The sequence below is a fragment of the Megachile rotundata genome, chromosome 8 (assembly GCF_050947335.1).
Source record: "Megachile rotundata isolate GNS110a chromosome 8, iyMegRotu1, whole genome shotgun sequence".
NCBI classification, from domain to species: domain Eukaryota; kingdom Metazoa; phylum Arthropoda; class Insecta; order Hymenoptera; family Megachilidae; genus Megachile; species Megachile rotundata.
In genome coordinates, this window is record NC_134990.1 from 7,146,612 (window position 1) to 7,173,882 (window position 27,271).

Genomic DNA, 27,271 nt, shown 5'->3' on the forward strand with positions numbered 1-27,271 from the left:
CAAATATTAATGCTGATATGCATAGAATTTAAAAATATAATATAATTCAAATTACTTTGAAAGTATTATCTTTTATTGTATGATAGTATCATTTATTGTATTTTTATTAAATTATTTTCACAGCGTCTGTTGTAAAATTTATACTTATTATAATTATAGAAATAACAATTGGTACCCTTATTTTAATTATTTAGCACAATATTTAAAAAATTTAAGGGACATAACCTTTTGTAATAAACTATCAAAAAAGGCAATGTATAACTTATGTATTATGTCATGAGTTCGTTTAAATACTTCTACGGATCAATCGAACATTGAATTTTCATTAAAAATTATTAACTATATAGTGAAATTTAAATAAAAGACAAAATTATTCTTCAACAAGCTGAATGTGCTGCCCACGGTACCGTTTCACTGAAGTGGTAGAGCCAAGAACTTCTAGGTTTTGGAAAAATGGAGGTCGCAGTTCGATCGAAATCACGATTTGTCTTGTTTAAAAACCATTAAATCGCGTGATTTCCTTGCAAGAGAACTGACTTTTAATAAACTTTCTTGTTTCTTAGTGATTTCATTTCTTCATAACTTCGAAATCTGAAAAGTGAAGATCTATTTGTACGTAGTAAAATGCAGGAGAGACGGTACATCCCCATTGTATGCTTTTTCTTGTTTCACTTCTAAATCTATAACTTTTACTGAATTTCTATAATTACTTTGATTCTGAAAATGATTTATCATTCCGAACATGTATTCTTTTATACATAATCTTTAAATTCTTTTCACTATCACTTTGAGTTATGCTATTGTAATTACTTTACTTTATTTCTTCTTTCAGATATTCAATTTTCTTCTTATTAGTTATAATTAATTACTATTTCATGTAAATTATTATTTTAATATATTTCTTATGTTGTGATTAATTGATGTTGTTAAGCTTATATAATTTTGTAATGTGTTTATCTTTTCAGTTTTGACGGGATAATATATTGGACGTGTAACATTTATGGAAAATGAAATCAATCAAAGCAAAAACCAAGGCCAAAAAACCTAATGGCAAATTTAGAAGAGTTAAATTTCCTCCAACAGAAGTTGCTTCCATAAGTTCAGACTTGTCAGAGTTAAGTCAACCAATAGACACGAGCATTTCAAATTTGTATCGTGTAACCAAAATTTTAGAAAATGGCAGCGATGAAGTTAAATCAATTTTAACATATGAATGTGACTTGGTATATGAATGTCGTATATGTCGAAGCCTGTTTAGGAGTTTGGTTAATTTCATCTCGCATAAACGCATTTATTGTAAAGAGAAAGTTGATGTCACATTTGCCAGGAAATCTTTCTGTGATTATACTACAGTATGTTCTGTTTTGTTTATTTTAATACGAAGATAAAATAATGGAAACAAATAATTTTTATAATAATCAAACCATTGACATGAATTATATATTGTAAATATCAATAACTGTTATGTCCTATGTTGTATGCATTAGCTTTTTCTTAAAAGTAAGATTAAATCATAATTCTTTACTTTCAAAAATCTTTCAAATATTGAATGCATTTCAAAAGCATTTTAAATTATTAAATATCACAAGATGATATTGAAGTTAGAAATTAATTAGAGTTATAGGGTATATTCATTGAATGGTTAAAAATAAATTACATAATTTTATTTTCTTATCTATGTAATTCTAAGATTAAAAACAATATTGCTATAATATTATTTATTATTTCTAACTGTACTTTAATTAAAATAATATACATATTTATTTTGCAGATTATAAGAACTGAATCAGATAATGAAAAAACACAAAAATTGTTTCATGGACATTGTGAAAATGATGGAAATTTTAAAAGTCAAATTTCTGAGGAGAAACAAAAAAAAGATCTCACTTCTATTATTACTATGTTACAGAAGAAACATACAGAAAATTTTCAAAATAATAGTGAATGCGTTTATTTGGAAAGTGTGCAATCAAATTCATCAGCAGTTTATCAAACTGTTGAGTCAGTCAATTCAAATCAGGATCGTACAGAATTAATGAAAACTCAGGTAACATTCTTAATGGATTAAAAGTTAAGAAATCAAATAAGTATCATTATGTGAAACATTTTATTATAAATTCAACAACATTTAGATAACTGAGTTAAAAGATATGATAAATGGGAAAAATGCTGTGTTAGATCCAAATGGACAACTTAAACATCTTGATCATGGATCAAATACTGGCAGTATAACTCAAAACGTTAATAAGGAAAAATCTGGTAGAATTTCTGAAAATGACATTGTTTGTTCAATATGTACGTTTTTATTACTTTTATGTACTTTTTTAATCTATCCTCAAAATTATTATTCTGTAATTTTGTAATTTGTAGGTAGTGCAAAGTTTTCAACAAAAAAGACATTAGCTGTTCATACAAGAACATTGCACACATCTCATAGGTTATGTTATCCTTGCCCTTTTTGTTCTAGTACATTTGCAAATACCTGGAGTGTTTATCGACATCTCTTCAAAAGTATGTATAAAACTTTGTAATAGTATATTTTATATAAATAAACGTTTAAGTTAAAAACATGTACACCTTACTAAAACAGGTTTAATTAGTATTATAGATTATTAGAAATAAAGGTTTAAGTTATAATAATACATAATTACATTGAAAAAAATATTAAATACAATTAATTTAGTGTTAGTTTAAAATGGTGTGATATGATAGTTCATAGAAAAACCAGTGATCAGGTACGGAGGCTTAGGACTCAGATTCAGGAAAAAGCATTCTTCAAAGACACAACTGTAGCAGAAGATTTACAAAAGGAAGATGCCAACAAAACCTTAATGAATGATACATTGCGAATTAATGAAACTCAGGTATCTCAGTTGCTATGATAATACATATTTTAACTTTTATCAAGGTATCATTAATTTAAGACAAAGTATTCTGGCAGGAATGGATAGAACATTTAGAATCTGATTCAGAATTACAAAGATGTGGAGGTTGTGGAAAAAGATTTGATAGGAGGGCAGCTTTATTGTCTCACTCTCAGTATTGCCATAGACGTGTCGCAGCATGTGAAAGCACTAAAGCAAAAAAAGTTAATAAAGTCTCACTAGATCCCACTCCAAAGGAAAATATAGTTATTATTCCGGAAATCCAAAAAGATGTAAACACAGAAAGTTTTTCTGCTGCATCTGAAATCAACAATAGTTTTGAAACACCTATACGTGTAGAAACTGTTGCAAGTTTAAGTAAAGAAGATTGGGATATGTTAGACACTGAAAAATCACAGAATGGAGCAAAGAATGAAGAAGAGGTGACAGTTATTACAAATGGAGCGCAGAAAGTAACAGAAGAAGGTATTTCTCCTGCGAATGATATTTCTGATCCTATAGAAATTGTGTACACTAATATTAATAAACCGAAAACTAATATTGGAAGTAAAAAAAGAAAACGTAAAGATAAGCCAAAGAAATTAAGTAGTACTGCAGGTAAGCAATATCTTTATCACATGTAATATCTATAGCATTTAAATTCAATTATACAAATTATTTTCTATTCTGATACATTCATTCGTTTAAAAATAAAATTAGTAAAAACGTAATAATAAAATGTCATCAACAAAATAAAATTTTCATCTTTAGCAACTATTACAAAAGACATATCTTCGGAATCAAATACTGAACAAGAAACAGAAATACAGAAAGTGGATAATGTCTTACTGATGGAAGAAAAAGTGGCTTCGATTATAAACCTTCAAAAACTTCAGTGCCTTTCATGTAAACGAAAATTTATGTCAGCAACTAATTTAAGAAGACATGCTGCTATTCATATTGGTTGGAATCGTTATAAATGTAAACTCTGTGATTTTAAATGTTTTGTGAAATGTGATTGCGTAGCACATTGTAATAAAATGCATAATGCTCAAAATAATCGTGTTATCATAGAAGATATGATAGCTTTGATTCCCGATGATCAATGCATACACGAACAAGATATTATGTTGGACATAACAAACGTAGAAAAGGAGTCAGGTACTCCAGAAGTTACAGAAAATCATGTAGAATCAGAAGTTCAAATAGAAGAAAAGACTGTAAATAAAACAGAAATAGAAATAATAGATACAAATTCAACGTGTCAAGAAGTAGTTCATATTAACGGTGAAACAGAGGAGGTATCGAACGTTAATAATAAAGATCAAAATACTGCGGGATTGGATCCTGATATTAGAAAAATGGTAATGGAAGTTATTTTTGGATCTTCTGAAGTAAATTCCGCAAAAGAAACCACGAAAAAGTCTAATTCTAAATTACAAAATATACAAAACAGCGAAACGGTGCAGTCGAGTTGTTCTGAGTTGAAAGAAAGTGAAATTACATCTATACAAAATAATTTAAAACCGCAACGTCCTATCCGCAATAAAATGAAACCTTTGAATAAAGATTTTGTTTATGATTTAAAGGATGTAGCAGGTGCAAAGGATTCATTAATTATGAAACCTTTTAGTAAATCGTTGCGTAAAAAACCTCTGCTACTTGACGAAGACAATTTAGACAGAGATACAGAACAACCGTCAAAACGTTTTAAATCTATACAGAATGCTAAAATATCAATTCTATGTGACAACAATGTTATAAACAAATGCGATATTAAGCTCAGCAGAGTTGAGGAAAATTTAAAAGGTAGCCTTGCTTTTCCTCAATGCCACAGTTAATTAGCAAAATGTGTATTATGCTGAAAATAATGAAAATTTTGGTTTCATTGAAGAATACATTACTTGAATAAATCTTTTTATTTCTATTTAAAAAATGGAATTTTAGCAAAATTGTACATTATTGATTATAGCAATGTATATGTTATGATTTATACCTGTTAATTATTATTAACAGATTTAATATTTACATATTTACTATTTCTTTCATTTTTGTTAGGAATTCGTAAAAATTGAAAATTTTTTATTTATAAATTCATACAAAAGATTTGTTTAAGTGAAAGTTAATTGTAATGAATTACAATGAATGTAGATAATAATTCACTTGTATACTACTTGATATTAATCTTATTGAAAATAAAAACATTATTGAGAAGTTGTTTGTACAATTTTGTGTACTTTTTAACGTAGATATCTGACAATCAATTGGGTTGTCAATAATATTTGAAACAATGAGTGCAAGAAAGCATAATTAATTGTTTTATTTTTTCTTCCAAATTGATTTGAAGAATACTTAATAGTTTATATAAAAGATATATATATATAATTTTTGTAGATAAAACAAATTCTGCAACTTTATTTAAAATATATGAATTTTATGTATCATACTTGCTAATTCACAATTATATCAATTGAATTGAATAATGGAATGAGGAAATTGTTACTTTTAAGTAACTGTAAATTTTTATGTAATAGCAAAAAAGGAATTGAAGGAATTTGCGTTATATTTATTTATATTTATATACCTTGCGATTAAAATCAGTTTATCTATTGTTTTTAATTTAAAATTAAAAAGCGCAATAAAATATAAGACATAGTTATAGAAACTAATAACAAGTAATATTCAAATTACACAAAACTTTATAATACTTGCAATAAATATATATATGTTAATGATATTAATAAACTAAACAACAAATGTGAACATAAGTACTTATAAAATTTGTAAAGAAAGGACTAATTTCATGAAAATGTCATACAAATAAAATGGAACAGGTAGAAAAATAATGCCATCTGTTCTACTATATAATTATTAATTGTAAAATGTATACATAATTATCTAACTTGGTTTAAATTATTCTTACTGTTTTGTTTAATATAAATGAAATTAAAATTCACGAATGAACTAATTTACTTTCTTAATATAATAAATAGCCCATCCTATAAGAATAGCTACACATTTTTATTACGAAAATTCAAATGTAACTTACTTACGACAATTTATAAAAAGCCGGTAAGAAACAATTGTTTTGTATACAACTTGTATATGCAATGTGGTACTATATTATGTAATGGCGCGAAATTTTTAATAATACGATTGGTCGACGTTTGAGAAGCTTGCCACTGATAGGCTAGCGATTGACCAATTATAACAAACTTGCCGCCATTGGTGGGAGGACTACCGCGACAGGTATCCGTGGTAGATGCGCGGCAAACAGCGTTGAGTAAAGACGTTTCTTTGGTTGTTTGTATCTTAAAGAATTTGTTGGCACGAATGACGCCGGTAAAATTATTACAATTCGATTCATCTATTTTTATAGTGGTATTAAACGGTGATGTGGTGTGAAATGTGTTGTTCGTATTAATCTTCAAGCTTCGTGAAATCTCTTTTGCTATAGGATCTTAGGCGCAGCATCGTAAACGTAAGTCATATATTCTTTTTCTTCTTTCTTTTTCCGTCTTTCGTTAAGGATCGTTTCTCATTTCCTAATTGTCATACGATGTAGGACTTCTCCATTCAATTGTCTTTCATGTAAACGATCTGTTACATTGTGGCAAAGGAAAGATTAAATTTGTTTCTATCTTTGGTTTTATTAGTTATCTTTAGGAAATTTGAATCAACATTGTACGATTTATGTGATTTTATGAGTTGAGAATAAAATATTGTATTCTATGAACTATTGTCTAATTATTTTATGACGCCTGCATTTTCGTTCAATGATTTTATGTATATTTTAATGTTCTGTTGTCTTCCGTTTTAATATTCGAGATAGTTTTAATTAAAATTAACATAAACACGTACTGTGATGAATTTTTAAGCTAAATTTTATTATGATAAAGTATTATAACATACAATAATCTTGGATTATGAAGCTCAGTGATTAATTTGAACCATCAATATATGAAACAAAAATGATATTTTATTAAACCGGATTTAATCAAGTTTTATGTAGGCTAATTTATCTCAATAGCATTTACAAAAATTGCATATACATCTAGATGCAGGAATGTAGGAAATACTCATGCTGCTTCTTTTACAATGAAAAAGATTGCTGCTATAGTTGAAATTTTAGACGACAATTTACTGTTTTATATTCGTTTTATAATGAGGTACAAGACTTTCTCTTGGAAATTTCTCTCTCTCTTCCTCTCTCTCTTGTCCCTTCTCCCTGTCTTCCCGTCTTTCCCTTGCCCACTATTCTTACTCTTTTTTCATCTATCATTTTACACTGTTTATTCTGGCGTTTGTCATACTTCTTTTTTTTAATAATACCATTTTTCATGGTATAACATGCATTATTATGATTTTGAGTAGGCTTTTCTCTGTTCCTTATTTAAATATAGTCTTAGTGATTTTTAACTTTTTTTTCTTGCGTTTTTAACTGTTATACTAATTCAGTGAAACAAATTAATTTGATAATAATAAAAAGGAAGGAAGGAAAATATATAATTAATCATTTAATGTATATACAAGATTTTATCAGCTTGGAAAAAATAATATGAAATCTACAGTAAATGTCTTTTTACACTGTTTTCCTTACTACCAAATATCACTTGGGTTTTTTCGAGCTGTTATGTAGAATATGTCAAAAATTGGTTAAAATTATATTCATTTTTGAAATATCACAAAAAGAAAACATATGCACATTATATATGAAATAAATGTATCTTTTTTTTACTATACAAACATTTCCTACTTAAAAAATATATACAGATTTTAGGGGAAAAAGTAATTGCGTTTTTACGAAAGTTTGCTACAATGAATCTTTAGTTGCATTGTATTTTTTAGGTTGTTGAACAGTTACTATTTAGTGTGACATGTGAAACTGTACGGCGCATGGCAATGTAATACAAAGATATACAATTTATCATATAATTTGAGATTATGTGTATAATGTATGGCGATATAATATAAGGTTATCTAAGTGATGATAGAATGCCCGGCTGTATAACGCGATGCTATTTAATACAACGTTATATAACTTGTGGTGATATAACGCGAGGCTATACAACCAGTTGCGATATAACACGAGGTTTTACAACTCGTAACGATGCAATATGAGGCTGTACAAGTTTTGGCGATATAACACGAGGCTTATACAACTCGTGGCGATATAATGCAAGGCTTACACAATTCCTGGCGATATAATGTGAGGTTGTATAACTTGTGGCGATAAAACGCGAGGCTTATACAACTCGTGGCGATATAACGCGAGGTTGTATAACTCGTGGTGATATAGCGCGAGGCTTATACAACCCGTGGCAATATAACGCGAGACTATTAAACGTAAAATAAATATTTAAATTTATTTCACATTTGTGTTTAAAGTGACTACATATACGTTTTGTTAAGAATTTCGGAGTAAAAATTATCACCTGTAGCAAACGATAACCAATTTCGAAATATACACAGAATCTAGGTTAAGTGTGATTTGACATCCCAATTTGATAACATGAAAATATTTGGGTGATGTTCAGTGTTCAAAATAACAGCATACATATTTCGTCAATATTTTGAATATACCTAATTTATATTAATTTACTAGTGACTATTAACAAGTATTCGATTTTTAATCAAAAAGTATTTATATCATTAGAATTAATGAAAGGTTTATATATTTTTATTAAACCTTAAAGTTTCACTCGATGTATCGTAAATGCTATTTTACGGTACCTTTATGTCATCGAACCGCGTTAGTCTCGTTTTAAAATTGACCATTTAATGTGCAACAGGCTGATACCCAAGTAGAGCATAAGTTTTTCAAATCCGTTTCAAATTTCTCCTAGCTCTATCAATAACCGATGACAAAAGAAAAATTGGTTGTGTGATGAACCGTGTTTCCATAACAACACACTGCATGCACTTTGTAGGACGTCAATGCCCTCGTTACGTTACGTGCTTAAGCCGGCTTGAATGAAAACGTTTTCCCTAGGGGTTGCTTCACCCCATCTTCAACAAATACCACTCACCTCTACGGGAGTAAATACTGTGAAGCATACTACAACGAACGACGCCGCCAGATTGAATACCGATAGATTTTGAGGTTTCAGTATTATACCAGTGATACGTTTTCATGTTATTATTACGAGAGCTCGTATCTACGACTACTCGAACATCGTTCGATTGAGATTCGAGTACCTGAATATGTCCGAGTACTCGGATGCTTACATAATTTAACTCCGAATACTCGACGAGCTTTTACTATCCGGCTGACTCTCCGAAACCGGTTCCAAAAAATACCAGCTCTCGCGGCAACTGCCCAGTTTCAGGCCCGAATTACTGCCATTTTTTTACCATTTTATTATTTCGCTATTGTAATATTTTATCCTTACTATAATTTCACTATTTTAAGGTAGTACTTGTCTCAATATTTTTATTTCTCTGTTGAGTTAATGTTATGAAATATTATGATAATATTTTATTAATCTACCAATTTTATTATACATGTATATTATTATTTTACTATTCCATTATAGTATTCTATTATTTCGTTAACTCTATTGTACCACTATATTTGTATTTTATTACTGTACTGTGTTACTAATTCAATTGTAATTATACCACACTACTATTTAATTCCACTATGCAACTACACATTTGAATACTCAAGTACTCAAATTCAAAAGTGAGTACTCAGATATTCGAATTCAAGTTCTTGTGGCGAATATTTAGTCTCACAAATGGATACTCAAGTATTTTGACTCAATTTCATATACTTGAGTATTTAGACCCAAAAAAGAATACTCAAGTACTCATATTCAAAATTGAGTACTCAAGTAAGTTCAAAAGACCAAGTACTTGGTCATAACATCGAATATTAGAGCAAACACAAAGTCAAATATAGAAGTACTCGTATCCAGTTCTCGAATCCTAAGTTACAGCGAGTACTCTGAGTACTCAAATACTCAGTTATCTATAATTATTGACGCAACGTATGTGTCAGCATCAGCAAAAGTGTTCATACTTTAATTACATGATGTGTGAAGTTCAAATTTTGATCTGAGTATCGTTTTAACGAGCGCGAAACAATTTTTACACATATTATCATTGATCCGCGAGTGAACGTGTGAGTCATCGCATTTTCCGTGAGAAATAACCCGTCGTCTCTGTAACAACGAGGGTCCAAACGATCGTAACAGGAGGGAGAGGAAATCAGCTGAGCGGCTCACGAAATAATCAGGAAGCTATTAGACCGAGTTACATCGCGGCCCCGTACGTGTCCATTTTAGTTCTTCTCTCTTGATGCCTAGTTTCCAACGCAACAGAATTCTCCAAAAATAATATAGTCTATGGTTAAAATTTTGTTCGTTCCTTTCCGCACCGCTGTGGTAACCTCTGTAAGTCCAGACATAACTTCAACATCGAATCTACTGAAGCGATCAAATGACCGTTCTACGAGTTTTTTATTTTATGTTACAAAGTTAATGTGATTTATTTGAAATACGTGTTGGTCTTTGTGAAGTTAATGTGTGTATTTATTTATATTTCATTATTTGTTTATTTATTTTTAATTTTGAAGTAAGGTTTAGTGTCAACGTGAATTATGTGTCACGTGTTGAAACGCAGTATTTCACGTCTTTTATCTCGAATTTAGAGTAGGTGGGTCTTTAGAAGATTTCTGTAAGTTAAATGTTCGTCGCTGTGACCTGTGCAGTTCGGTCTCTGTAGATAATACAAAGTGGTCAGTAACTGATGAAACTATCGGAAATGAGGTGTACAAAAAAATAGGTCGATTATGTGTGATAAAATTTACTCGTAGAACGTTTCGTTTTAGAGACAAACGAAGTCGAAGTTTTTGTTAGTAATTTTGGTTGGAGTAAGAGAAACAATTTTAACAACTATTTAGTTATTTTTAGAATTTAGAAGATCTGTAGATAATTACAGATTTTTAGTAGATAATATTTTTGTTTAGGCATTATTTTTTTGTCCTGTTTTCGTTATTTAAGTACATCTGTTTTAAACTATTAGAACAATTTTCAAGAATTAAAAAGTGTTATTTGCTACATTTTTTATAAATTGTTCTTTAAGGTAGAAAATAAAAAGTATTTTCTTAAATGTACATTTTTTAATTTTTATAATTTTAAATTTCTTCATTTTTTAATTTCAATAAATTTTCTTTTTTTTATGTGTACATTTCTTTGCCTCTTCATTCCTTATTTCTTCATCTCTTCATTTTTCATTCTTTCAAGTCTTCCTTTTTTGTTTCTTCATTTCTTCACTTTTTACTTCTTTATTTCTTTATTTTTTCATGTCTTCATTTTTAGTTTCTTCATTTCTTCACTTTTTACTTCTTTAATCCTTCACTTTTTACTTCTTCAGTTCTTCACTTTTAACTTCTTCAGTTCTTCACTTTTTACTTCTTCATTTCTTCACTTTTTACTTCTTTATTTCTTTATTTTTTCATGTCTTCATTTTTAGTTTCTTCATTTCTTCACTTTTTACTTCTTTAATCCTTCACTTTTTACTTCTTCAGTTCTTCACTTTTAACTTCTTCAGTTCTTCACTTTTTACTTCTTCATTTCTTCACTTTTTATTTCTTTATTTCTTCATATCTTCATGTCTTTATTTCTTCATTTCCTCAGTTTTTATTTCTTTATTTCTCCACATCTTCATATCTTTATTTCTTCATTTTTTATTTTTTCAAGCCTTTAGTTTTTATTTTTGCATGTCTTCATTTTTATATTTCTTCATTTATTCGGACCATATAAAAATTAAAATATCTGTAGATTAATAATAATCTTTATTAATTTTCAACCTTTCCATTCCTACATTTCCAAATTTGCAACAATATTCAATTTCATATATTGTGCATCTGATCAATTGGCATGTAAGTTAATAGTATTCGTATTTATTCTAACCGCCAACTCATCAGCCGGACATAATAATGTTTTTTTTAAGTTGCACGACTGGATGTACCGCGAGCAACGTATTATACAATTTTTCTGTCGTACATACAAATTGAAAATAAGCAGTTTCTATGCTCCTCGGTAATAATACCTTCGAATTGTTCAAGGAAACTCTGACAGTAAATTCGTGCGATATGAAAAGTTACGGCACAAGAAAGTTTCAAGCGCGTGTAATTGAATGCACTGAAGTAAAAATGGAAAGGAAGAAATTATTAGGAAACGAGTACGAGAACGATTGTTAGATAAACGATTATGCGATGCACTCGTTCCCATATTTTACATAATTGCTTGTAAAGATACATACAGTGTGTTAAGAAATGATAGGTTCATTTATGCTTGTAATTCGTGTAAAAATGTATCAACTAATCTAAAATTCTCAGGATATATATTTTAACAAATTAACGCTAATAATTATTTGCAAATATAATTTTGTACAAGAGAATATGATGTTTCAGGTTAATATATTTTTAAATAATATTTAGATACCATTTTTCAGGTTAGATTTTTTAGGTTAGTATTTTTATACATTATTTTACAATATAGTTTTTAGACAAGAGGAAATTGTTTACATAAATATATTTTTAAATGGTATTCAGAAATGGAATATTAAATATTATTTTAAAATGTTATTTTTAAACTCGAGTAAATGCGTTTTTACTCGTTGGTAAATAGTCTATATTATTTGTATGCATTCAGACTGAAGCAAGCTTTTATTGTTTTGTGAACCCATGGTGCACCATGGCGTTACACTCCGTCCAGCGACAACTTCGTTTTCTTGATCGCGTCGCTAACGTCTTCGCGCGCTACGAGAAGCCATGCGTATTTATACGACAATCGAATAAACTTATCATCACTGTATCTTGCAATCATTTCCACCTAACAATAAATGACACGTGTCAAAATTAGAAAATAGTACATCAATAATTGTGATATTTAAAACAGTGTATTTGTTAAGTGTATATCTGCGTGTTCTTAATTTTCCGCACGACTCCTTCAAAAGAGGGAATTTTGCATAATTAACGGTGCTAATGACAAATTATGTTTGTTCAGTATTTGCGTAGGAGTACGTCTTAAATGTTCCAGATACGAGTGCATACGTACATGGAATCTGTGAGAAAACTTGAACCATTAGCCTCTTTAGATGCATTATGTGCTTATTTGTACATTATGTACAAGGTCTTCTACGCAAGTGTCGCCATGAAGAATCAACACCTTTCATGGTCTTTACAAAAAGATTATTCAACAAAAAATTGTTAGATTGCAGTTTTGGGTGATTCGGTAATTATTGTCATTTAAATTAATTTGTTATTTATTTATTATTTCCTTTGAATATTTTGAGGAAGTTTTAGATAATATAATATTATATTATAGATTATTTTAGATGAAATTGTAAATTTCATTGGATTGAGAATTGAGTGATTTGAATTGAATTCTCAGAATTTTTTTTTTTTATTCTTTATTTAGAATAATGATAATAATACATTAATATTAAAAATAATATTAAAGAATATTATCAAAACTAATATTATAAGATAAATGTCTAATTTGTCTAAATTTTATGAATAAAAAGCTGGTTAAACGTACGATATTATTTTATTTTTGTCGCTGGTGATATGAATGATTCAGTAACAAGAACAGGTTAGTATTAAAAACACGTCATTGATGAGGATAAAAACGGAAGATGCCAGATTGTGACGGTAATAATAATAAGGATAATAATATCCAGAAAAAATCTCCATTCATCAGATAATTAAAATGCAGTTTTTAATTACGCAATTAAATCTTAACTCTCCATCGGGTGTGTTATAAATAACATAATATATAAGTGGATACTAAATACAAATTACCAGTGTGGAAAAATTCTAATGCAATATTCAAATTAATTTTCACTTGTATGATATTGGCTTAGAAAGTAAATTTTACTTTTTAATTGGGTACAATTAAGTTAACAATTCAAGTTTTATTTTTGCAGGTTTTATTTAACAATTAAAAATGTAAATTATAATTTAATTTAATTAGATTCTGTCACATTAATTATCACTAATTATTTTCGCTAATTAAACAAGTTTTAATTATAAATACAGTTTTTCTTTTTATTTTAAGGAGCTACATTTAAATTTACATATATTTTTTTTAAATATAGAAATCTTACATTTATTTGTATCTAAATAAAGCCTGTCAAAACAAAGGTGTTTCCTTCACAACTTTCCTCGCAAAGCATTAAATATGTTGGCATAAATTTTTTCCTTGGTCTTTCATTAAAAAACTGGTATATATCTTCTCATTTGTCAATACCATATCAATCCTACATTTTATTATTATTAAACGAGTTTTGAAAAGGCACTAAAAATTTCCATACCATTATATCAAGTTTTGACAAAATTATATAAAAGGAATTTCGTTCAAGAGTCGTTGTATTTAAATTTAAAAATGGATGACACCTTCCTCGGATATAAATATCACTGAAAATGTATAGGGAAGACTGCCCAACCGAATTTTAGGGGATAGTAAGTATTCGACAGTTTGTTAAAAATTTAATAAAAATTTATTGAAATAACAATAAATATTAGTAATTAATTACTAGAAATAATATTTTTAATAAATAATTGTTTGCAAGTGAATTATCCTTTTACCTAACCTACAAATAGTATTTTACATGAAGGGAGCAATAATTTAATAACGGTAACAAAAAAACAATCTAACAATAAAAACAGTTTTTTTTTGGGGAAAAAAAAAACACTGAGATCATGGATTTCTCGCGTAAATGCATTCTAAGCTTGCATACCGTACATTATGCAACGAGAACACGATACATTTGTGAGTTTGTATTGCATCATCATCGAAAGTTGTCAAACTCGTTGAACTGCTAAAATTAAACGGATTAAATGCTGAACAAATGGCTTTTAATACAACTAGTTGGTCACTGCGTTTACCCAAAAGTGCCTTTACTTTCTCGTTGGAGGAAATCAAAATTTAACCGTTGAGAAATGACCAGAAAAACTATCACGGTCCTGCGCGAACATCCGTCAGAAACTGGGCGCGAGAATGGATTGTCTCTGGAACTCAGATGTCAATTTTAAATCGAAACAAAAACCGCGGTAGAATTCGAGCATTTCGAATGTTGAAAATATGTAAAGATTGCGAATCGAGTTACCGATCGAATAGAACAGTGAAAGTTTGCAATGTAGAAAATATCTGCTCTCGATAAATGACTTGCAACGATGTTAATTATTATGTTTTAACCTATTCGCTACTATTGACGTAGCGGTTCGAATTTTGTAAGTAGGATGCTTGCTCCTTGCCGTGTTTCTGCGTCCTTTTAAAACAGCTGGTTGATATTAACGTAATAGAACGTCTTTCTATATTTTAACGCTTTCACTTGTCTGAAACTGGAAATTGAATGTGTTATATTCAAATTCTGTTATGTATTACACGATTACGTCGTTGAAAAAATAGCAGAAAATTGGAAATGTCGAAGGTGTATTATCAACGAAGTACTGAATCGGGTAAAAGTAGTACGTGGTTCTTAGAAAGTAAGATGGCGGATTTATATTTAATTTCTTTTTATTGCATGTTAAATGTGTTTTGTTTCATGTAAATTCAAATCGAAAATTTTTAATTTTAAGGTTTGCAAATTCAAGATTTCAAATTTTTTATATTTCTAAATTTCCAAGTGATTAAATCCTAAATTTTCAAAATGGCGATTTCAAAATTTTTGAAATTACGAATAAAAAATTTTTAGTTTTATAATTTGCAAATTCAAAATTTCAAATTTTTATATTTCTAAATTTTTAAATGGTCAAATCCTAAATTTTTGAAATCACAAGTCGGAAATTAAAAATTTTTCAAATTTCGAAATTGTCAAATTTCAAATTTTTAAAATTGCACTTAAAAAATTTTCAAATTTTTAATTTTTTAACTTGCGAATAAAAAGTAAAAAATTTTCAATCTTTTAACTTGCGAATAAAAAATAAAAAATTTTCAAATTTCAAAATTTTCAGTTTGCGATTTTTAAATTTCAAATTTCTCAAGTATTTGAATAATCAAATTTCAAAATTTCTATGTTTCCGAACTTAGTCAAATTTCTGTATTTGTAGCTTTCCAAAATTGCAATTTAAAAATGTTTAATTTCAACATATAATATACATATAATTCAAAATTTTAAATAAAGTAGTAAAATAAATAAACAAATAATCAAAAATAATTGAACATACACATAAATTCTGTCTCTCAATAAAAATAAAAAAAAATTTAGAAGGGAAGCAATTTAACAAATACAGTAATGTAAAACAAGTAATCAGTAAACCGGTCGTGGTACGATTAGCGTTAGTTTCTTAATTTCGTTCATACTGTAATTCGGGTGCTGGTAAGAGATACCCAGACTCAAATATGAGTCATCTCGTGCGAATGTGTTAATATTGAGTTAATGATATGCAGTAGTCTCGATTATTTAGGGCGATATTATCTCGAGTTTATCTCGGATCCTAATCAAAAACTTGAATAGTTCGGTAAAGTCCTATAACTTTCCACTCTGTATCTATATCTTTATTTACCACCCATAACTCATTCGCGGTTAATTGTAAAAATAAAATGGCGTCACTCCTTGTCATAGACTGAAAACCATGATATTCATTATTCATAATACCGTTGTGAGTCACATTATGTCTTTAGAGGATCGCTATTAAAATTAATACACCAACATAAATTAGTTCATAATGAAATTACCGTTAGTTTTGTAAGCTCCATTTTATAGTACCTTTGCAAGTATACTAGCAATATTTTTGATTGTATAAGTTGAGAAATAATAGTAGTAATAATTTAAAATTTAATGATACTATGTACTAACCTTATAATATATTTAAAAATATTAATTTTGTTGAAAATGAAATTATGACAGTAGTTAAAGTGTTAAATTATTACGATGTGCATAAAAAAATAAAAATTGTAGTTGTCTACATAAAAACTAAAATATATATAATATAGCTTTGTCTAAAGTTTAAAGAATACTAATCTTGAAATTTCCTTGGAAAGAATGAACCAAAAAAATGGTGTCGTCGCACGTGTTCCTTGAAATAACTTCAGCAGTGACTTTGTCCCAAGTTGTTTCATGCAACAATAAACAAAGAAGATATTTACGTGGCCTCCTTCAGCAAGGGTTCCCTGCACACTGAAACCTCAAAAATATGTGTGTAGGTTTCAAGCTATTCGACGGGTATGTAGGTACTACATACTACATCGAAGTCCCTAGTATATCGGATCATCGAAATCCTACTGTATCGCAACCGTCACGCACTTCACAAAATTATACCCTAATATAAAATACATACGTACATACGTAAGATATAAGCGGAAGAAGAAACCAGATTGTCAACTGTTATAATACGCAGAATACAACCCAAGGACGTACATAGAGTGCATGATACGTTCTTCTTAGATATTCAAGGCCTGCAAGTGTAAATTTTCTTGCTAGACGAATACGATGATTGTAGTTGCTTTTTCTACCGTGTTAGAAGTTATACGAGGTGTTTGCGGTAATATGGTCCAGTTTTTTCGCACACGGTAAGGATTTCAAAAAAATAGAGAATGTATTATATTTTACTGGCAATACGATGACCCATATCAACTTTTTATGTTTGCGCTACTTTTCAAGATACGAAGGTGATCTTCAGTTTTTTACATTGAATGCCACAGTAAAGTCTCGATATAAGCGAAAGCACGATGTAAGTAAAAAAAATTATCTGCATCATTTGGGGAAGACGCCTTGAGCTCGCAGAGAAATGTAACATGATCCGAGTTCGGGTATATCCGTGAGACAATATAATTGCAAGTTTTTTATTTTTTTATTTTTCTGTTATCGAACTTTTACAAATTGATTGTTTACATTTTTCTGATTGAAGTAAGACCAAATATAACATCATCTAGACTGTATTTATTGGTTTAATAGATGATAGAAGTTTGTAACACTTAAGAGGATAGCAAGTGAAAAAAAGAGGCACTACGATTATGTCAGTTAGTAAAGATGGAAAGCCTGCTGTATCATTTACAATGCAAATACGTTGCTAACTTCTTTACTTTAACTCACTTTTTGTACAACCTACTTTATTTTTACCCCACTTTTTTCCTAACAAATTTGTAACATTTTGCTGATTAAAATGAGTGTAACACAAATTAATTCGGGACATATTTAGTTGTTATAATTTACACGAGTAATATCCTTGAAATCATAAAACCATAGAAGTCTATAATTTCGACTGTCAAACGTATCACGTGATTATCCGAATAGCACCGAAGAAAAACGGAATTTCCCGACGTGTCATTACTCGTCTGTTTACCGCGAATTTTATAACGCTTTAATTTACGTAAAACATTTGAAATTACAAGTAAATTACTACGTTATGTTTGATCTCATTCCAATCAGGAACATGTCATAAATATGTCGGTAAGAAGTTTCATAAAAAAAAGTCTAAAGTAAATGTTCTACGCTTGCGTTAGGATTGTCTCACCGTTGTGCTACTATTTATTTACGTTCGTTCATTCGGAAGTTTCCGTTGTAAACTATTCTTTTCTACGTTTCTCGAACTTTGGCGTAAGTAGGGAACTACGTGATATAAGCGAAAGTTCAGAGTCGAAACTTTGTAGACATAAAAAGTTGATAGAGGTCATCTTGTTGCAAATAAAATATAGTACAACTTTTTGCTTTTGCGTTTTTTTGAAATCTGTATTGTGTACGAGAAAAATATTAATCCATATTGCAGCGGACACCCTGTATGCTTGGAGTAATTAGCATTGTTTGAGATTCTCGATTGTACACTGTGCCGGATTGGAGAACACAGTAGAATCTTTACTATGATCACGTAAGGACTTGTAATCTTTTATCACAATAACCAGCTGTTAATATTAAGCAAGGTTTATTAAAAACTGTGATTATTGAGTTCAATTTATTATAAATAATAATATATTTATTTATAAATAATTATGATATATTGTGACTTGTATTTGTTACAAATTGTACACTTCACAAAACATTTATAAATGCAAAATTTCTTACAAATAACTATTTTTGATAACAACAAAATTTATTTGTGAAATTTGTCGAATATTATCTGCTGTTGACATTCTTCGATCTAAAATAAAAATTTCAAAGAAGATTCCTTTATGATTATGCTAAAAATTTTGTTTAGAAAAATAAACAAGTTGAAATGTTTACAAATGTTTGTATTAAAATTGAAGGCAACAATGCAGTGGCCTCCAATGCAGCATTCGAATGGAAATGCAAAAGACGTTTTCTTTATTAACTGAAATTCGCCCTAATTTGGCCAATTTTCGTAGCTCTTTGTTTCCCGCCTACGATAATTTCAACGACAAATATGTTTTAATTGAGTAATTGGGACGTCACGAAGACGTTACAGATAGCAAGCCAACATCTTCCCTTACATCGAATAAACGTTTGAAATATTATTTAACGTCAATCAACGAATAACGATCGATATCCATATCATTTTATTGCTATCAAGTTATCGATATAGTATGGTTGGATACGACGATATACAATGGTTGTAAAACCATGCAAACGTGACAGCACGTAAATGTTGAGAATTGAAATTCGTAAATTTAGGAATCTAGGGACTTAGGGATATTAGTATTTAGGTGCTTTTGATTTGAAAATATAGGGATATGAATATAAAGGGTTTTGAAGATTCAGAGATTTGAGAATTTAAAAATTTCGATACGAAGGTAATTTAGAGTTTAGTCACTTGAAAATCTAGGGATTTTGGTTTGGAGAAATTTGGGGATGTATGAATTGAAAGACACAGATATTTGGGGATGCAGAGTTATAAGTATCTAGGGATATTTTAATTTAGACATGCGGGTATCTGGGGAATTTAGTCTCTAGGGATTTTCTATGGAGGAATTTGATGATCAAAGGAATTTGTTTAGAACCATTGACAGTCTAGTGATTTTTGTGGGAATTTGTCAGTCTCTAGAATTTGATTAGCTAGGGATTTTTCACGTCAGAATCACGTCAGCTACCCCCCATTTCATGAACCTACACTAGTTGTGAGACATCCTGTATGGTATAATATTGTATAATATTATACTATTATTTAATAATATTATGTAAAACAGTATTATAATATAGTTGTACATTACAATCTATAGAACAGCACAATAGTAATAGCAATGTAATTAAATCATTTTGATTCACTATACGAATATTACTATTTTATTCGAAAATAAGTATTAACAATTTGTTGGTTTTGTTTAATTACAGATACAGTAACAGTGACGAGGCCAAAATGAGCTGCGCTTCACAGTGTGCCAAGTATTTTCTCTGTTTCTTCAATTTCGTTTTCTTTGTGAGTATACATGTATTATATGTACAATATTTATGTTCATGTTTGTTTGTATTAAAAGTATGAGAAATTCTTCCTTTATTTTTACTAACACGTGTTCCATTAATTTTACCTAGAACATTACTATTATTTCAAATTAATAAAACACGTTGACCATACATTTTATTTTTGAAAAGTAAGCATTGCATGTGTTTCAAAAATTATTGTTTCTGGGAATTTGTACAATTCTGCCAAATTGAAAGTATTATAAATTAGCATATATTTTCCTTATAATTCTCCTTAAAAGTCATACACACCATGTACTACACTTATCTTAAAACTTACCATCGGAGATTTAAATTTGTTCATCCTCTTATTCTCACTATGAAGCCATACTTAGGTATCAGTATTTCAAGTGGCCATAAATAGTAGATATGAAATATTATGAAATAGCAATTGTACTTTCGGCATCTTTCAGTAATAGTAAGTTACTTACAGAATTAACATAAGTTGATCAACATGTCACTTCGAAAATGTGTCATTGTGAAAATATTAGGATCGACGAAGTTAAATATATTTAAAATGATAAGTTTTAGGACTAATGAACGATAGCGTATACATATGCAAGATTAGTAATTATCTTTGTGCAACAGATTAAGTCGACAGTTACAGTTATTTTATTACACTTCTTAATAATTGCTTCGTTAATTATTTTTCTTGTTTTACTTTATTATAGTTATTCCTAGCCTTAGTAGACTTCCCTAGGGGAAAAAGTAATGTAGGGGAAAACAATCAGTCCCACCACAAACATGGTCATAAAACCACGTGTTAAATCGCCACGTGCTGTATCACTAAAAATTATGTAGCTGCACATACATATATGGAATCGCCGCGTTAGATCGCCGTACGTTATAGCGCCACGCGTTATATTGCCATTTTGTATTTTAAATATTTTTTGATGTGATCTTGTTACTTTGCATGTTGAATCAGTATATCATATTGTTGCTATTATTAAAAAAAATTATTATTACAATATTATAACTAAATTCCACTACAAACTTTGTCTACTAGTATTTCAATTTCTTAACGATCCTACATGTACTGTTTTCTAGATAATTATAATACAGTTACTTTTGTAAAGAGAATTTCTCAAAATAGATAGAGAAAGTTACACGAAACTGTTTCAGAAAATGGATTTTAAACATGCATGGAAAATGTGGGTCACACGCATTCTTTCACAAGTTTTACATTCACGAATCTCTTTCGTATCAAATCAATCTATTGCTATTCTAAGCGTTGTATACAAAATTGTGAATTAAAATAGATTATTAGAATAATATAATAAAATTGTTCAAGAAGATCTTCATCTGTGAACTATTATTGCATCAATTATAGACAATTTTGTTCGTGTTTATGTTATAACAAACGGCTATAAAAGCTACCACTTCTGTTACCTTAGTAACAAAACGATTAAAACAAGTTCTGTAATCTCGCATTCTCAAATAGAACCGTCGCTAGTGTTTGTAGAGCCCAGGGTGAAAATCGGTATTATAGAAAATATTTATAATATTAATATTATCGTTGTTTAGTCACGATCTGTATATATGTATAGTCACACGTTATGTGATTAACTATTATATTGTACCAACACACGTTATATCGCCATATATTACATCGCTACGCATTGTATTGCTACATATTGCATTGTATGTTATATGATCAATTTCGGTTATCTAGACGGTCGTAGTTGTTCATTGCTATTATATTGTCACGCGTTAAATCACTATTTATTGTACCATTAAGCACTATACTATCACATGTTAAGTCGCCACAATATATGATTTTGCGTTCAATTACCACTATATTCTCGTGTTATATCGCCATATGTTTTAATTTTGCACTAAATTGCCACGTTTTTTATCCTCGCGTTATATCGCCATATGTTATAATTTTGCATTACATGGTCACGTTTTTATCCTCGCGTTATATTGCCATGAGTTATAATTTTACATTGAATTACCACGATTTTTATCCTCGCGTTATATCGCCACAAGTTATAATTTTACATTAAATTGCCACGTCTTATATTCTCGTGTTATATTGCCATGAGTTATAATATTAAATTGCTATCTTTTTTATCCTCGCGTTATATTGCCATGAGTTATAATATTAAATTGCTATCTTTTTTATCCTCGCGTTATATTGCCATATGTCATAATTTTACATTAAATTGCCACGTTTTTTGTCCTCGCGTTATATCGCCATAAATTATAATATTAAATTGCTACCTTTTTTATTTTTGCGTTATATTGTCATATGTCATAATTTTGCATTAAATTGCCATGTTTTTTATCCTCGCGTTATATCGCCACGAGGTATATTACATTAAATTGCCATGTTTTTTATCCTCGTGTTATATCGCCACGAGTCTAGATTATTATACTTGACTCTCGTTTCAGTAAGTATACGAATCTTATGGCGGAGAAAGACTTCTGAATCATTTCTAAGAAATCGTATTATTACATTTAAGAGGTTAATTAACAAAATGAGAAAACCAATTTGTTTGTTTTTAGGTAGCCGGAGGAGCTGCATTGGCCGTTGGAATTTGGCTGTGCGCCGATAGCAATTCTTTTGCTGATGTCATCGGCAAGCTTGACCAGTCAGATATTCTGGTAAACTTTAAACACACTTACCGCGAAAGAAACTTTGTTTCCGAACAATCAATAAACTGTAACAACGTAAATGATCAAGTAATCGAATTCGGAAAAAGAGTTAAAAGTATTCCATTGCAAACATTTTTAGCGTGATCTTTGGAAAATCAATTAAAGGTTGATAAACCTGGAAAACTAAAATTTTCAATATATATTTGTGCACGTTTAAACGAGACGAATTTTATTAAAACATTTTATTAAAGGCTGCAGTTATAAATAGGCGCGCAGGTCATGTCACTAAATAGTTGATTAACCGGGCGCATTGATTGCGCCCGTTCTACTCGTCTGATCGAAACAATAACCTTTCGTTTTATTCGCCACAAGTGTGGCCATCATTTGACCTAGTAATATAAAAAAGTATTTGACAAATTTTTTTAAATAGAATCTCTAAATTTTATTCGAAAATTACTATATTTTGTATTCTAAGAAAATGGTAACTTTAAAAATATCAGGATGTAATAACAAAGGTTAAATGATAGCCTGAAATTGCGTAGTCCGTGATAGAAATATGCATCCAGTTTGAGAAACATTTCCGAGGGAAATATGCTTTCGAGATTGCTATGCACTCGCATGATGGATGATGACCGATTCCTATAACTTACTCTTGTTCACTACAATTAGTTTCACAATACGTGCACTCGGATTTTGTAGGATTCAATATTGAATTTTCAGATTTTGTAACCTGGCATTAAAAGAATTTGTAACATCAGAAATTTAAAAATTTGTTGATTAATGAATAAAAAATTTGAAAACTTGGAATTTAGGAATTTGCAAATTTCAAAACTTTACAAATTTTAGAAATTAGAGAATTTGCAAATTTCGGAAACCAATTAAAAAAAAGAATGTCTAAGTCGTGTGCTACATTATTTTTTATAGCTTTGAAAATGTTATAAATTTCGCCTTAGTAAAGTATTTTTAAATTCATGATAGAACCATGAATCTGAATTTGTTTCGTTTGATGGTGCAAAGTCACGGAAATATAATTAACTCTTACTTTGTCGTCGGTTACAGAATTTATTTAACAGATTCATGCTTCGTTGATTGTAACACGAAAGCGTTGCCAATTAATTAACTACCGAGAGAAATAGTTGTCTTGCACTTTCTATTCGCAAACTTATATTGCATGATTTTCGGTTTCATTCTTTTGCATATGATTTCGCCGGAAATCTGCTTTTGAAATTTATAAAATATTACAATGTTAAGGAGAAATTTTATGCTTTTTTTAATTTAGATATTGTAAGTACCCAAAATTATATTTAACGTTAATGTCATAAAAATGAATACCTAAATAGTACAATTTTTATAATTTTTTACAATTAACCCTTTTATCATGTTGCAAATATGCTTTATAAAATGATGTGAAAGTTTTATTAATAAAATTACCAAAAATATTTCTTTTTGTTTTGTAATTAGTTTTTAATTTTTATTTTCATTCATTTTTATTTCATCATTTTTCATTATATTCTAATGTTTAAGATGTATTTTTATAAAATTTAGCATATCATACAACTGATTAATTAAATACAAAAGTTCTGTCAGTTTGAGGTAATAAAAACTTAATTACATTTTAGTATCTTTCTTTTTAATTTCTATGGCTATATATTCTCGATTTAATTTCATAAAAAGATCTTAATCTTTAAAGTTTACAAAGTCATTGGTAGCTTATTTAACTTCTTTATTTAACTTATTGGTGTAATACTAGAGAAATGTTAAGAATTCATCAATTAAATCCTGATTGCTTGCTGGATAATTATTACAGTATACGATATGGCATTAGCTCAATGAAACCGTATTCTTTTCAGGTTCACTAAATTCATTCATTTTTTATTTTCTATGAAATATTCAGTATAAAATTTTGCATACGTATATATACATTATTTTTATTTATTAAAATGTTAACACTCAAATTAGGAGTTCGTTGCCTCAGTTAATTGGAAATATTTATATTAGTTATTAACTATTTTAGATAATGAAAAAAATTAAACATGAAAATAATAGATAAAATTTGTTATAAATGAAAGATACTGACTAACGTAATTTTTAATAACTTCAGAATGGCCATTAACATGTTAATAAATAAAACAGAACTGACAGAACTGTTATATTCATTTAACAATAACATACATAGGTAGTTTAATTTTTAATTACATATTCTTAAACTGTAAGATAAAGAAATAACTTAAAAATATATAATCGTATAACTCAATTGGATTATGTTTTTGTAGAACAAAACGGATGCAGATGTCATCAAGATAATATCATATATCTTGATTTTGGCAGGAGCACTTACCTTTCTGATTAGTTTCTTAGGTTATTGTGGAGCAATGTTTGAATCTCGATGCCTTCTCTGCTTTGTAAGTAACTTAATGTTGTCAAAAATAAAACAACAATGATCGCATTATTATAATTGTATTTTAAATTACAGTATGGTGTTGTTATTCTTCTGATCTTAATTCTGGAATGTGTTGTAGTAGGTTTAGCATTTGGACTTAAAGGAGATGTAAGTCTTTTTATTTTTGTTGCGATATATCAAAATCAGACAAATCCTGACAGAAAAAGAAAAAATTTACAATGTTTCATTTTTTACAGACAGAGAAGACCACACAAAACTTCCTGAAGTCCACAATTAAATATTATGCCAGTAATGCTGATAACACAGAAACAGTTACAGTTGCTTGGGATGGTATAATGACACAGGTTATTAAAAGTTGATTTAAAAATAATTTAATCAGACAGCGCACATTAAACTTATTTGATGATAGATATTAAAAATGATATATTTTATGTTTTAGTTGCACTGCTGTGGAGTAGAGAGTTATTTAGATTTTCGAGAGAGTACAAATTGGACATCTACGGATAAAATTGTTCCAGAAGCATGCTGCATAAAAGAGAACAATGTATTGAAAGATTCATCCTGTCCTATCAACCCTACTCCTAATAACTCGTATCAACAGGTCGGATCATTTTATAATTATAAAAATTATACCTAAACTAAGTTAGTAATATTTATTGTATAAATCACATTGAAAACACGTATATAAATATTGTGTATATTGCAGGGTTGTTATAATGCAATACTGAGGACAATTGAAGCTAACCAGGCAATAGTAATTGGTGTTGCAAGTGCATTAGCACTTCTCGAAATTGTGGTCATCGCTTTAGCTTTACATCTAGCTTGCTGTCATTGGCGACCACAACACGGTAGGCTTGCACTTTTCACTGACACCTCTTCATCAATAAAATGAATATCCCATTGAGAGAGTAAATAAGAACAATTGCTAATAACATGAAGAACGATGAAAAAATACGTAAAAAATTTAAAACGTTTTGCAAGAAGATTTAATAAAAACGTTCTTTTAGCTTGCCTCGACATGTCGTCGAAACAGGCTTGGTGAATAAACAACAATGGAGATGTTGTATTTGCATTTTTCAAGTAAGACTTAGAAAATTAAGTATTTTACATTTAAATCTTTTTCAATGAAAATACAGTTTGTATAATTATTTTGTGTTGATCATGGTTTAATGTTAACATTGAAACCTTCCATATCAAACCAAATATAAAGTAAATTTTCACTTTGATAAAATTATCGTTATTACTTATAAAGTAAAACATAGAGATCGAAATTTAAAACGATTTTGAATAATAATCATTAAAGTCGCTATCTTCTGTTATTGAAATTGTAATTGATTAAGTTTTTAAATAATTATAATAATAATATTAAAAATATATTTTCGTTATTGATGTAAGTTCATATATTTATATTCACCTATAATTATGTAAGAATTACTTTTCTAAAAAAGTAAAGCTTCACAAAAACTAAATTTTGTATATTTATGCAATAGCATAATAATGTATTCAAACTTCTATATTTTTCTCATTACATTGCAGTTTTTCTAAATATTTTAAGTCGGGCATGACCATCAATTAGTCTATATGCCTATATATCAGTTTGCAAGTTACTCCATTATTTGTACTGTATGGTATATGTACCTGCTACAGACTGAAGTTTAGATACAGTAGATTTTTATTACAGTAACGACACGCTCCATTTTCAAATTTTCACATTTAGTTTTAATTTATAAATTTGAAAATTAAGAAATTTGTAACTGAAAATTTAGGCAGGGTTAAATAGCTGAATATGGCTCGCAAGCCACCACTTGGTCATGCCTGTTTTAATTCTTAACGAACTGAAGCAGTTCACGCAATCATTTGTGTATTCAAATCGCGAACACAAAACGTTTTGGTTTGCAGTTTTAACTTGTTGGTGCTGCTGTTGACCTGATACACTAACAGCGAACTCTTCGCACCTCCTTGGCTTCTCCTTGGTTTCCTTCGAAACTAGCCCAGGATATATATTCACCACCTACTCCATTATATTTTATTACCTTCTTAAAAG

The 27,271-nt window shown here is 29.0% G+C and overlaps 2 protein-coding genes across 2 annotated transcripts; both read left to right on the forward strand.

Moving 5' to 3' along the window:
• Positions 1 to 197: 197 nt before the first annotated feature.
• On the forward strand, positions 198 to 22,835 carry LOC100877626 (uncharacterized). The gene is given in 10 exon segments (XM_076534201.1): positions 198 to 638; positions 966 to 997; positions 1,000 to 1,352; positions 1,772 to 2,047; positions 2,133 to 2,295; positions 2,371 to 2,511; positions 2,713 to 2,864; positions 2,942 to 3,482; positions 3,636 to 6,345; positions 22,737 to 22,835. Coding segments are annotated over 9 exon segments (2,742 nt in total). The 5' UTR covers positions 198 to 624; the 3' UTR covers positions 4,706 to 6,345; positions 22,737 to 22,835.
• On the forward strand, positions 22,559 to 26,119 carry Tsp66E (Tetraspanin 66E). Its single transcript, XM_076534473.1, has 7 exons — positions 22,559 to 22,621; positions 22,737 to 22,835; positions 25,100 to 25,228; positions 25,300 to 25,374; positions 25,464 to 25,571; positions 25,667 to 25,828; positions 25,934 to 26,119. The coding sequence occupies exons 1-7, from the start codon at positions 22,559 to 22,561 to the stop codon at positions 26,117 to 26,119; spliced, it is 822 nt and encodes a 273-aa protein (XP_076390588.1).
• Positions 26,120 to 27,271: the final 1,152 nt, after the last annotated feature.